The following is a 14,138-nucleotide window of genomic DNA, read 5'->3' as shown; positions in this document are numbered from 1 at the left end:
TGCAGGTTGGTTCGTTGATGTGTTTAGTTGTTTGGTTGGCTTGTGTTCCTTGTTTGCTTGGTTGGTCGGTGAATTTATTGTTAACTTCTGTTTGTTTGTTTGGCAGGTTGGTTCTTTGATGTGTTTAGTTGTTTGGTTGGCTTGTGTTCCTTGTTTGCTTGGTTGGTCGGTGAGTTTATTGTTAACTTCTGTTTGTTTGGTTGGCTATATTGCAGGTTGGTTCGTTGATGTGTTTAGTTGGCTTGTGTTCCTTGTTTGCTTGGTTGGTCGGTGAATTTATTGTTAACTTCTGTTTGTTTGTTTGTTTGGCTATATTGCAGGTTGGTTCGTTGATGTGTTTAGTTGTTTGGTTGGCTTGTGTTCCTTGTTTGCTTGGTTGGTCGGTGAATTTATTGCTGACTTCTGTTTGTTTGTTGCTTTAAGTATTTGTTCGGTTTGCTAGTTTCATCTTGTTTCTTGGTTGGTGTTTGTTTGTATTTGATTGGTTTGTCGGGGTTTTCTTGTTGAAACCTTGGTTGTTGTTGTTGTATATTTGTTTGTTCGGTTGTTGTGTTCGTTTGGGTGTTGCATGGCTGGTTGTTTTGTTGGTATGGTAGGATGGTCTTTGAGGACGTCAGTCTTGTTGTTGTTGTTTTTAATGTATTTTATTAATTTTTTGGTTGTTTCGTTGGTTTATTGATTGTTAATTTCTCGGGGTATTTTTGTCTGTTTCGTTGCTTGTTTGTGGGTTCTCTATTTTATTGATTGGTTGGCTGTTCAGTTTGTCTGTTTCTACAGTTGGAGCATCATTTCATCTTCGTGTTGTGATATATAATACTTTCATTTGTTGTTTCGTTGGTTATTCTTTCATTTATTTTGGTGTATGTTTGATGTTCTGTTATTTGAATACGCGATGCCAAATACATTTTGTCAGTAACGTTTCTAGCACTGTTGATGGGTTGAGTCTCCGAGTCAGGCACCTAATCGCCAGCACACAAAGTCAGCCATCTAACCAACTCAGCCAGCGCGGCTTCCGCTAATATGGACGTCAGACAACTGGTAGTTCTTTACCTGCTTACTTGGCTAATTGGATGGCTGTTTGGTAAATTATTTGGTTGGTTGGTTGGTTGGTTGATTGACTGTTTGTGATTGTGCATGTTTGTTTATTTGATTTTTGTTAGTTTGTATATTGTTTGGCTGGTATATTTTCTATTTTGTTTGTGTTTCAGTTATTTATTTGGTTGCTTTCTTTCGGTGCTTGTTTGTTCCTTTGGTTTATGGTTGTTCTGCTGGGTACTTCTTTGCATTGGTTAGGGTTTCTTAGGACTTGTTTGTCATATTGTTTGGTTGGTTGGTTGTTTACGATGTGATGTTTGGTATTATTGTCGGCTTGTTTGTTTTGGTTCGATGTTTAGCTACATGTAAGTATGTCGTTTGGTAGGTTGGTTTTAATTTCTGGTTCGTTGTTTGGTTAGTTTATAGGTCAGGTGTTTCCTATATTTACATTTCCTTGGCTAGTTGCATTTGTTTGGTTGGTTCCTTGTTTGTGAGGTTTGTATACGTTGTATGGTGCTTATTTCTTCTTTTTTTTGGTTTGTGTGTATGCATTTGATTATTTATGTGTATGTGCTGTTGCATAATTGGTTGTTAATTGTTACTTTGCTTGGTAGTTTCGGTTTAATGCTTGCTCGCATGCTTGTTTGTTTATTCATTGTCTGAAGGTTGGTTGTTCCTGTGGACCATTTCTATTTGTTTGGTTGATTAGTTTAGTGTTGTGATTACACAATGCCATTAGAAAGTGGTCAAATGTAACATGTTATATTTGGGATTACACTTTCTTATCAACACCATCTGACCCTCTGACTTTGTGTGCTGGCGATTAGGTCCCTGACTCTGAGGGTGTGGGTTCGAATCCCGGATGGGACTCAACCCTACAAAAGTACTAGAATTTGTACTTTACTAAGAAAGTGTAATCCCAAATATGACATATGTTATAGTTTACTGCTCTTTGGTTGGTTGATTCTGTAATTGGTTAACTATTTGGTGATCGTTTTGGTTGGGTTTTCATGAGTGTTGTTGTTTTCTTTGTTTAGTTTCTAAGTTGTTGTTTTTGTTTCTTTTGGTATTTATTTGATGGTTTGTTGTGGACTAATTTAATTCTGGGTTTTGTTTGTCCTTTATGTTTGCTGTCGTATTCGTTATTGTGGAGTAAATTTTACAAAACTAAATTTAAAAGTTAAAATATCGACAAATAGCAGTGTTTTGTTCACATGGCGGCGTTTTGATACGGTAAAGCCTTGGCCAAACACATCACTGCGTCGTGTGTTCGAACAACCAGCCCTGGTCAGCGCACACTCATTCAACAAGGCCATTCTTTCAAATGAGAGTGGATGTTCTCCTGTCACCTATCCATCAATACACGTCTCACTCCGACACTGCTGTAACCACCCGAATCCCCTTCTTACATGTCAGACATGGACACCGGCACAAGGGTTTGTTGTTTAATCACGCAGTTGGTGCTGTGATCGAAATTAACCCATTGTGTCGGGGTACGGTGGCAGTCTGGTGAGTAACAGTATCTAATTCAAATAATATATGTGAGAATGAATCGCATCCATTACACGTTAGTTCATAGTGATCATATTAAAATAAGTACAGATACATAATTTCATATATAGTGTGCACACCATAAAAATAATAATGTTGGGGTTCACAAATAGTTTGGTGATATTATTTATGTTGAAGAGCGGTGGTGGTAGCCTGGAATCCCCCGCTCGTCCTACCGTACGGTTCGATTCCCAACATTGGTACAATGTGTGAAGCCCATTTCTGCTGTCCCCCGCCGTGATATTGCTGGAATATTTCTAAAAGCGGCGTAAAACTATACTCATTCACTCACTTATGGTGAAGATTATAAAAATATCTATTCATAGTTATGATTCCTAATTTGATTTTTTACTACTAAAAGTTCTTTCCGGTGGGCAGACAATATCGGCCTTGTCAGATGATCCCAATACTAAGAAAAGATCCGTTTAGTTTTTGTGCTTTTTGTTTGGCTTCTGTTTTATTTCCGTCGAGAGGTCTAGACGTTGTAATTAGCTCCTGCGATATTGTCTCTGGGTATAATTAGGACAATTGCCAGCTGGTGTTTAGATCATTATGTTCGTCAGACTCTGTGCTGTGTCAGACAAACAAATTAGTGTTTGTACAACTTGATTTCAATTTGCATGATTTCATGATTGACCAATTAGACCGGGAGGAATTTCCTAGCAACGTCTCAGAATCCTAGGACTGCGTGGACACGACTTGCCTATATGGTTAGATGAATACTACTACCATAAAATTTACTGTCAGCACGTGTTTTAAGCACACATCCGTGACTAGAAATCAACGAAAGAAGAGATAATGTAAAATATATCCATCCGCAGGAACTACATTTATTGAGTTTGATTAAAACCTATTTCGTTAAATGAATTTGGGACATACTCGTGTCAAATGCTACGTGTATGTGACACCTGCTGAATATTACACTGATTTACATGGGTTTTTTCTCTGTGCTGAGTGGAACATCTGTCAAATAAAGTTTAAGTGGCAGCCATTTTTGAAATGTCCTTTTTATATCTTACTTCAGAGAGAAAACTGTTCAGCTGTCTCGTCATAAACATGAATTTGTTGCCAAAAGAGTACTAATTTTACCAAGCGTGCAGTTGCCTCACTACTGTAGATGTACATTTTTTATTTCAGCGCAATAAACAAAACAGAGATATTTTATTAGCGCTTCATAATATTTCCACTGATTGCACAAATTGCCTCCCTTTAAAATACGAAAGTGCGGTAGGAGGTAACTCTGCACGAAGGTAGCGGTATCAACAAAAGGCTTTGATCACTGTACGCGAGGGATGGGATTTGATTACTAGCAATATGACGTGAATTTTGTGACAGTTTCTAACTTGGAATATGCATAATTCCATCGGATTACTAATTTTGGTGCTATGTGTGTGCTGCATGCACCAAGGATACGCCGCTACATATGGTAAGTCGAGAAAAACATCGGTACAATGCTTGTCTGTTTTGAAACCCATTCATAAGCAAGTGTAGGGAACTATAGAATGACTCACGCTAGTGGATTATAGTAGCGTCGGGGTTTACAATAAGGATTTAAACTTGTCGTCTATGTTTTTCCATTTTGTTTTTTGGTTTAAAATTTTGTATGTAGGGCTTATTCTGTGGACAGTGATGTCGTCTGCGGGGAAATTGCAATAAATAATGTGTAATCAACATGAGTTCGTCAACGGCAAGTGTTGCTGGACTGTCACGCTTTCAACACGCGCAGTGCCTGAGCCAGTTGACTGACAAGTCGAGGATACGTCGTCAAATTAGCTTCTGTGCGCTACAGGCGACTGTTTTTGTGTATTCTATTGTTTATTGCACGCCACTTCACACTTTGATTGTTCATTGCGACTGGAAAAGTAATAATTCCAATTAACAACCTAAAGGCGTGATAAAAAAACACCAACAAAAACGGTACGATTTTACTATAGTATATGTACGTCACCTATATTTTGTAACTAGTTTCCCACCATGTTTTCGAATCATCCTTTCCTCTAATACTCAAACACATGTATTCTAGGGATAGGATGCTACAGATATCATATAGCGGCTCCAAAAAAACATAGTAGGAACGTATACCATGGGTTCGTGGATATATTGTTGTTACACTTATTCATCTATTCTTGTTGACTGTTAAAGGTAGGCATGTGATAAGCATATTATTGTTGCATATCTTTTCATTTCTCAACGTTATTCCTGTTTTTCTGATATTTTATCCTCTAATTAAAAGTCTAATTTTAGAGATATAATTTCATGGATCACCACTGTGGTATTATGAGTTGTCGTAACGTACTCAGTATTCTAAGCCCAAAACATGTTATATCGCTCCCACTCTCGGCACAGCTGTTAGTAATTTTCCCGGGTTGATAATGTTAATATGTGAAACAGATCAAAGGCGTTGGGACTCCACAAAATCCTTTGGATCATCCCTGACGTGATATAAAGAGGCACTTACTCGGTCAATTAATGTTTGCAATGTTTCCAGGATATAGGGGTATGTGTTAATTGGTTAAAAAAACTGCCTAGTTTCTTGTTGGTTTGCCAAATAGAATCCTAACCATGAAGTGCTAATACAGTTTCTTGTTGTTTGAATACAAAGTTATTTGTATTCAGTGTTGGCAAGTAAAAGCGATCCTGTTGTTCTCATGTTTCCACATGTAATATTTGGTCAAGACACACCCAAAAGTTTATATTTTCACATGAAAGTCAAAACCCATTGATTTTGAAGCTTAATTTCATACCCTTCTATTGGCATACATGTTGCATTTTTGCATCACATATTCTAATAATATACATGATATGCTATTAATATGACAAAGGGAATGGTCTTCATTCTTCATTTTTTTCATCAGAAGAAGTTGTGATAAATAATGTATGTGAGTGATGTTACATTGCTAATGCATAGACAGTTGCCATACATTTTGCCAACTATCACGCAAATGAAATTGCCTTGCTGAAACTGTTTTTATGTTTCTTTTCTTAAATGTCTCTCTTGCTTATGATTACAGTGCTAATGTGTTAAATACAAAGTGAACAAAATGCACTCACAATATGATTATAGATACATAAAAGAATGATGCCATGAATATGTATCCTAGTAAAATCAGTAGGAATCGTAGACTGTTATCAAATGTGGTGAATTCTAGGATTTAGTGAATTATTCTCCACTGGTTCATGTTACAATAGATATTGATACGTATCTTAGAACTGTACTTGTGTATTGCAGTCACCAAACAAGCTGGCAATACTGATCCTAAATATATAAAATTCTTTCTTGATGCTACCACAAAATATGTCAACTTGCATCTGAGTTTCCCCCATTGGTGTCATAACACATTTTACCTTATTTTGATAAAAGTAATCAGGTAAGATGAAATACCTGATAATCCACTTGGCACGAAACTTTTATATTCCATAGTGTTTATAAATGCAATTGTTCAGATTTGTATCGTATGTTCAAATGTTTCTTCTGGTTTGTGTACATGCTTTTGAAAAGGCCCCTGACCAGTTGAAATGAACAACTTGTCTGTGTCAACAGGAATGTTGAGGTGTCATGACTTGTGTTTGCCATGGACTTAGTAGCGGGTGAATGATGCAACACAAGCTACTGGCGCAAGATGCAAGCACGACTCCCCATACATGCAAATATGTGGTCCATTCCTCCCATTGTATAGCATTTAACTCGTCAACAACTTCTTGACCATTTGTTGGTCAGCTTAATTGAGGGTCTTTCCCTTTTAAATTAAATTGTGTTTTTCAAATGAAAATTTGGACAAAGATCCAATTTTCTTTTTTCAATTTGCGAATATATTTACAATCAGTTGATGTAACACGTTATGATCATACATACTCTATAATGTATGTACTATATTGTCAAAGTAATAGTGTAACTGTAAGGGATCTGTATATTGTGGATGTTTTGTTCAGCAGACAAGAGCATGCTGGCTTCACCACAAGTAGGATGAGGGGAGGGTCAGATACTTCAGGAATGAAAGATCATATAGTTGCTTATTTTTTCAAAAACATTGTATTGGTCATTGAAGGAGTTGTCCCAGCTTCTACATAACTAGAATTTAACTGAAACAAAGCATACTAAAACTAGTTCACTCTCGCTCGGTGGAGGTTGTTCCTTGTTAATACTGATATATAGTGGGGATACAACTATAAAACCATGGATCCCTGGAGTTATGTTGAACCAATCCCCGTGAATCCATCTGTCACATAAACTGCATCCCTATTGTATAGTTTAGTATCCACCAGCAGGGTTTCTGATACGATGGAGCACTAGGTGGATCCTGAACATACCGATTCTCGGTAACACCATGTATACCTGCAGGGTTCAAACAGTTCTGGTCAATCATTGTGAAAATGAATTTTTTGAAAGATTACCATACAACGATTTTCCATAATTTCTCACAGTTACATATCACTGAAATTTTCTATCCATATAATATGGGCGTAACCAAAATAGTTTTTTGATGCCTCCCTTCCCAATTAAATGGCTCTGTCTCCAGTACAATGATAGAGATCAATTCTCATGAACAATTTGCATGGATAAGATGTCGAAAACGAATCTTCTTTTTTCCATGTTGCATCAAAAGTTAATTTGTGCATATTTTTACAAATTCATGTACCCTGCACGGAGTAGTTTGATGTGATATGACCGAAATGTATTGTATCATGTGTGAGTATGGTTTGTTGCTTTTAGCAATATTCCAGCAATATCATGGCAGGGGACACCAGAAATGGGCTTCACACATTGTACCCATGTGGGGAATCGAACCCAGGTATTCGGCGTGATGAGCAAATGTTTTAGCCATTGGGCCACCCCACCGTCTCTGTATCATGTGTATTGTTGATGGTCAAGATAGTATTAAAGCCGGGGTTAGTGACACTACAGTATCATGTGAATTCAAAACCACGTGACTCCATGTGCAATCTTTGTCAGGATAGAACCTTTAAAATAGGTGCATCACGACGACACATATGTCTTCGCTTTTGATAATGTAAGGCTATTTTGGTTTGAAATCAGAGACCATATAAAAAAATCTATTATATGGTCTCTGTTGAAATGTATGATTTAAGATATTTCTTTTTGCAAAATCTAACCCTGATGGAATGTGTGAATGGTTGAAGCAAATATATATAATATACTTTCCTGCTAAATTGCATTGTAAGAATTTGTTAATATTACAAACTGAAATATATATGTTGAGTTTCTGGTCTGGATCTTAAACCAAATATGTTTTCAGTAATGATCCAATGTTATTATGAAAGGAAGATACAGGTCTGTTCATGTGTCATATTGAATTATTTTCAACCACCAGCATTAATTTGAGATGATAAGATCAGTCTACACATTTTAAATAGCTTTTATCAGGTGATGGTGTATTGATTTTGTAATGAAGCAGTCACTGGGAGTTGAAACATGATGCCATGTTCAGTAACCTACAGTTCCAGGAATGCGTAAGAGGATTATCTCATAAATCAAGCAAACAGTGGGCCAGGGTAGTTTCAAGATGGAGATGATGGGCTGATTATTATTCATAAAATGAACAGCACTGATCAGATTCCTGATCATTTTAACATGGTTTAATGGAAGCTGTATTATGTATTTTATTCAAATTAGAACAGAAAATGGATGTTTGCATGAAATACTTTCATATATTGGACACTGTGAGCTTGTTGCTTTGAGTTGATTAATATTTGATGTTTTCATGTTCACTTCTTAATAATGTTACTTTGTGTGTATGAGGGAAACGTGATTCTAAACATATTGGCTCTCGAGAACAAAATATCGATCTGTGAGGCGTGGTTGACATTTCCAGTGTGTTCTGTACATGTATTCTGTTGGTAATATCTACATTATGTGGAAACAGAATATCACCTTATATGGTGTCTCTTTGATCATTATGGTCATGAAGTTCTTAATGCTGAAAGTTAAAAAAATCAGGTCATTTATAGTATTCAGAAAACTATTTCATCTTGCTCGTAAAGAAAAGAAAGAAACGCGTCATACATTGTTAAAGTTTTTTTGAGTTTTTGAACGTAATGAAAAACTGTTGATTGAAACTTAACAACTGCAGTGTGACATAATTATTGTTGAATCAGTCTCCATACATCTCGTCCAGCTCATCCAGACAAAGACTCAGGATGGAAGAATCGTACAATTGTCTACAAGTTTGATTTTATCGGCAAAACGTTGTCAATAACTGTGTCCTTTCCATTACGATGTCAGGGGAGAGAGGCTATTTGCTGATAAATTGTCCGACAGTGCAGGAATCCATTATGGAAACACAATTATGGGGATTAGACAAGGACCTGATCCCAGAGGGTTCTCATTTGTTGCAGTGGATGCTGCACTGAAGCTGGTCTGTCCTTCTGATCAACGGACAGGCGAGATAATCTTCTCAGCTTTGCACGCCACTCTCGTGTTTTGGGCTGTGCAAATTTTGTAAATTGCCATATATTAGTATTTCGGCTTTGTGTCGTTGGGAATTGATGAGATTGGTTTAGAGGATGTTCAAGAGTATATCTCATCATGCTGAGTTCGACCTTGTCAGCATGTACATGTTGGTTTGTTTTGCGTATGTGTAATGGTTTCTGAAACACAGTTTTTAGAGCATCTGCTAGTTACCTACTTAGGTGCTTCGGGGAATAATTCTGATTCCATAGTCCAGTTTGCAACTTATTGAAGGTAAAATTGTGTTTAGTGTGTAAGTCTACTTTCAGGATACTACCATTATGTACAGAAAAAGTCAGAATAATAAAAAAAAATTTTAAATGTTAATTTATGTATGCTAATGGATAAACCACTGGAACAGTCAAATATGGTGAAGCTAAACAAACCCTTGTCAACGTACTTGATTATCGAGGGTATTACATCTCTGTTCTATTATGTTAAAAGCCCTTGACCCCCTCGTCATCCAAGCTTCATTTCTGAAGTGATGTCACATATTCATCTCTGATCTCTTGCTTAGCACATGCTTTCTCTCACTCATGAGAAACAGAGGAACTCATTCAATGACATTTCAAAACAAGGCCATGGTAGTGAATGGGTCCAGGTATTTTGTCATGATAACATGGAGATGTGATACCCTTCGTAATCAAGGGGAGCAACATCAGGAGGACACCTTCACAAAGTTCTGAAAGTCCTGCGTCTGGCTAGCGATGTTGGTTTTCTCTGAAACAAATACAGTTTGTATAGACAACCTTTGTACACCACCTGGGCCTTAAATAGACAAACACTTAGTTTCTGAATATTGATGATTTTGATTGAAACATACAACTATTTAAATTGAAAAGAAGCCCCAGTGAGGGAGAAGATTCTGAACCCTGGTGAAATCTAGGCTTGCTCTATTTAGAACTGTAGTACAGAAAATGCTGAGCACGAGGAAAAATAATATGGTTCTGAGACAGTGAGACAGACTAGATCGTAAACATTACTAATGTTTTTTTAAGCCCATATGTTCTGAAAGCATTACTTTTTGGTAGAGCATGTTAAAAATGACATTTGTGTTTTAATGTTGGTCTTTGATGTACATGTTTTGTGAAAGGTATATTTTGTATTTTCTTATTTCATTTCACATTTCTGTCTATAAATCAGTTAAAATGACATAAAAGTTACATCAAAGGAACACTATTTGGCTGTGAGCAGGTCTCTTGATTACACACTTAACATGATCGCACGACTTTCTCCAGTGGATCAGTTCACTGACAAGTCTTTACACTGTGCATGTACCACATATACGCACAAGTCTCTGTAATATAACATTTGACATTTGAGGTTTGAAGATACTCACTACAAGTAGGGATGATCACGAGTGTGAAGTAATTAAGTTTTCATGTATTTTGTTGAGTCAGCGTAAACCATGTTGGTAACATGCAAGTTTTAACTATCAAATACTGTCTGACATTTCTTCTTACTGTGCCACCTTATGAGTCCAGGAATAGCGATGTTTGCTACAGATTGTTTTTGCTCCATAGTTTCTATCAGATAAAAAATATAACTTTAGACAAGAAGGAGACAGTTTCTGCTCATTTCACAAGTTGTTAAAGGAAAAACATGTTACCTGCGCAGTTTCAAATGTATTAAAACTTCTGCATTTGACGCTCTGACACAATTATACATTTGAACATGTTGACTACGATGTTCATTGTGTTATTGTTTCCTGCAAGGCCGAGTCTCAGTTGACTGTTCGCACTTCAGTCTGTGTATTGATACAAGAATAGATCACTTTCTGTCACTCGACTGGTCACACAACAGCAATATGGACCCTTGGGTGTTACTACTGTTACTGGATATTCATATCAGTTCAATCTCAGATGTTTTAAAAGGTTCAAGGAAATATTAGGTAGAAAGTGACAAGGCCATTATGATGGTAGAGTGAGAGCTGTAATTGTATTTTTAGGTTGGAACAGGGTGACATTCCTGAAGTCATGATGACATTTTAAAGTTTCAAATTATTCAAAATCAGTGAACAGTTGGAGTGAGCCTGTGATAATCAAAATAAAGCTTATATTTTGCAAGTGGTTGTTTCAAAATTTAACATTTTTATGTAAAGGCAACATTAATTTAATGGCAGCAGAGTAATGCTTTTATTTCAGAGTGATTTGTTGTTGAATTGACATTGTTGATTCAGCCTAGCCATGAATGATTGATTTACCATTTATGACAGAAACTAATATGCATCCAACTTAATGAAATGGGATAAAATGTTGAAGCATTTTGAAAACATTTAACTCAGTGTCATAATGTTTAGCAATGATTCAGACCAAGTAGCTGGAAGCTGAGATTGATATCTAAATGATCTTCCTTCTTGAAGACCCACTGACCTGTCCAGAAGCAATTACACCCATGTTCCAGCCAATTAGTTTCCCAGTGGCCATGCCAGTGTTACAACAGCCTTTGTTGGACTCTGTAAGACCTTGTGAGGAGCTGTGTGAATCTCCACCTTGTGACCTAATGGCTGTCCGTAATGGATCAGTGATTACAATCTGTCAGGCTTGTTGTCCACACTTTGAATTGATTTATCTGACAAGTCAGATGGAAGGATGACATCTATTATTTGGTTGGTTTTCTGAGGTAATAGGATTAGAAGGGTTATATTATGTGAATATTTCTTTTTTAATTTGTATGTATATTGAAGTGTAAATTGTATCTTTGCGGCCCTGGTATAGTCATTATGCTTTTGTGCTTAAGCCAGAGATCATATATCGATATTTTGCCTCTGGCTAAAGTTTTTGGAGTCAAGTAGCCCAAAGTACCACCTAAAAGAAATAATACCAAATACTACTTGGCCTTGAGGATACCTTTTACCTTGGGTTATCTTAATGATAAATTATGCAAGATTGGTTTAGGCGGTTGTCTTGTCTCTTCATCAACCCATTGCAGAGTCCTTCTTTTTCTTTTATTTCCATTTTTCCTCTCAAGTCCAGTTACAATGAAAATAGACATGCTTTCTTCACATATGTATGCCTGTATTTCACAGATGTGCTGAAAAGAAGAATATTAAGCGTAATATGTAACATGTCTTTGTTGATTTCCTGTGATGTAAATCTCTGCAATATCAGGTTATTGTTGTTCTAAACAGTCAAGTGTATGGTGGACTTTGACGGGGGGAAGCAATTAAATTATCAATAATGTACATGTTGTTGTGAATTGGTCTTTTATGTATTTTAATTATATATAAAGTGGCTTTATTCAATAAGCTGCATGCACACCACAGTTTGTCATGTTTCTGTCGGCTTAACCATGTTGATGGGCGGTGGGGTAGCCTAGTGGTTAAAGTGTTTGCTCATCACGCTGAAGACCCACGTTCGATTCCCTACATGGGAACAATGTGTGAAGCCCATTTCTGGTGTCCCTTGCCGTGATACTGCTTGAATATTGCTAAAGCGGTGCAAAACTAACCTCATTCACTCACTTAACTATGGTCTTCATACTGACCAGGAAACAAAGATTTTCACGATATCCTGCAGAGCTCTACATCAATATTGCCAGGCTACATTTCTTCACTTTCAAGAAAGAAAAAAATCATTGTGTTGAAAGTGTGTTAAACTATTTTAGTTTCAGAGACCAGTGTTAGTCGAGAGAGAAATGTTAACTTGATGGAAAGTGGAAGCTTGTCTGCTTACAGCATGTGTTTCTTTACTGAATTTCCAACATGGCTCAGGCAGTTTTGACAGAATTTATTATCTCTACCCTGGGGTATCTTTAATTGTAGGTAAAGCTGAGTAACTCATAAATAGTCCAAATGCATTGTGATGAGACAGACATGTGGCATTTACGACTTCAGTGATGAGATTGAAGGATTATTCATATTTACGGACATGACAAGCAATAAACATGGCCACACACACCACAGTTGTCAAGTCTGTATTTCACCTAGATAGATCCCTTTTGCTAATGCATCATCCACATTCAGGACACCAACTTGCCAGTGTACAGATATAGACCCGCTAATCTGGGCCTATTATGTTTTTTTGACATCCTGTGTGTTAGTTGTCGATTTTGTTTGGTTGGTGTTTGTAACAGCAACATAAGCTATTGTGCGAAAACTGGTGTGTACTTTTCATGTAGAGGTGTAACAGTCAAGCAGGGGTGTGATGTAGTTATTACACACAGGAGTTATAGGAGGTGTGTGGTGTTCCCGGTGTACTATGTCCACAGTATGTGCTTTAGTTGCACAGCATCTGGACAGGGAGGAGTTAATTGCGCATGCATGTGCATACAGAGGCTCTGTATTAGGGGATTTATTAGGTTGGTTTGTTGTTATACGCCACACTTGGCAATATTTCAGCTATATGGCGGCGGTCTGTATATAACCGACTCTGGACCAGACAATCCAGTGATCAATAGCATGAGCATCGATCAACTTAATTGGGATACGATGACATGTGTCGACCAAGTCCGCGAGTCTGACCACCGGATCAGTCCCCGTTAGTTGCCTTTACTTTAAGCATGGGTTGCTGAAGACCAATTCTAACCCAGATCTTCAGGAGTGATTTATTAGAAGGTGACAGGTAGATGTACTCAAAGAAACATGTTGGGTCAAAGTAGGTGGAGGGTGAGAAATTGAGACTTGTGGCGTAGATGGAAATTGCTATGTAGGTGACTTACTAACATGTCATGTAAATCTATATACTTGAACAGTCAGTCCAAAGTGTGAAGCAGAGCGGTGATAGAGTAAGGTGTCAGCAATGGTCAGTAGACAGGCAACTGTCATATTCTAGGTAATGAGTTCAGGGTGTTTTAGGAAGGGTGTTTGATTAATGTTACAAATTGTTGGTTAAAGTCATGTGTTAGCATGTTGACAGTTGGGTTTAAACTGAGGTCCAAATTTGCTGAATTGATTTGCCTGTGTAGAGCTGCATGCTTAGGTGTGCCAGAATATAATGATTTGAATCTCAGATGTTCCCTGGTTGTGACACTTCTCGCACCATACATTGTCAGGGGTCACAACAAACTGGTAATGGTCTATATCAGCATCACCCAGGGTGTCAGGCTTTCCTCATGTATTACACACCATCATGTTACTGAAACACTG

The 14,138-nt window shown here is 37.3% G+C and overlaps 1 protein-coding gene across 1 annotated transcript in view; it reads left to right on the top strand.

Annotated features, from left to right (window-relative positions):
* Positions 1–3,832: 3,832 nt before the first annotated feature.
* Positions 3,833–14,138, top strand: part of LOC124260863 (disintegrin and metalloproteinase domain-containing protein unc-71-like) — a 111,786-nt gene continuing 101,480 nt past the window's right edge. Inside the window, 1 exon segment of the mRNA XM_046695185.1 lies at positions 3,833–4,012. Coding sequence (XP_046551141.1) covers positions 3,937–4,012 — 76 coding nt within the window. The 5' untranslated portion in view covers positions 3,833–3,936.

This window comes from Haliotis rubra, unplaced genomic scaffold (assembly GCF_003918875.1).
Source record: "Haliotis rubra isolate DU_JTF1 unplaced genomic scaffold, ASM391887v1 Scf78, whole genome shotgun sequence".
NCBI lineage: Eukaryota > Metazoa > Mollusca > Gastropoda > Lepetellida > Haliotidae > Haliotis > Haliotis rubra.
This window is presented reverse-complemented; position numbering and strand designations above follow the sequence as displayed.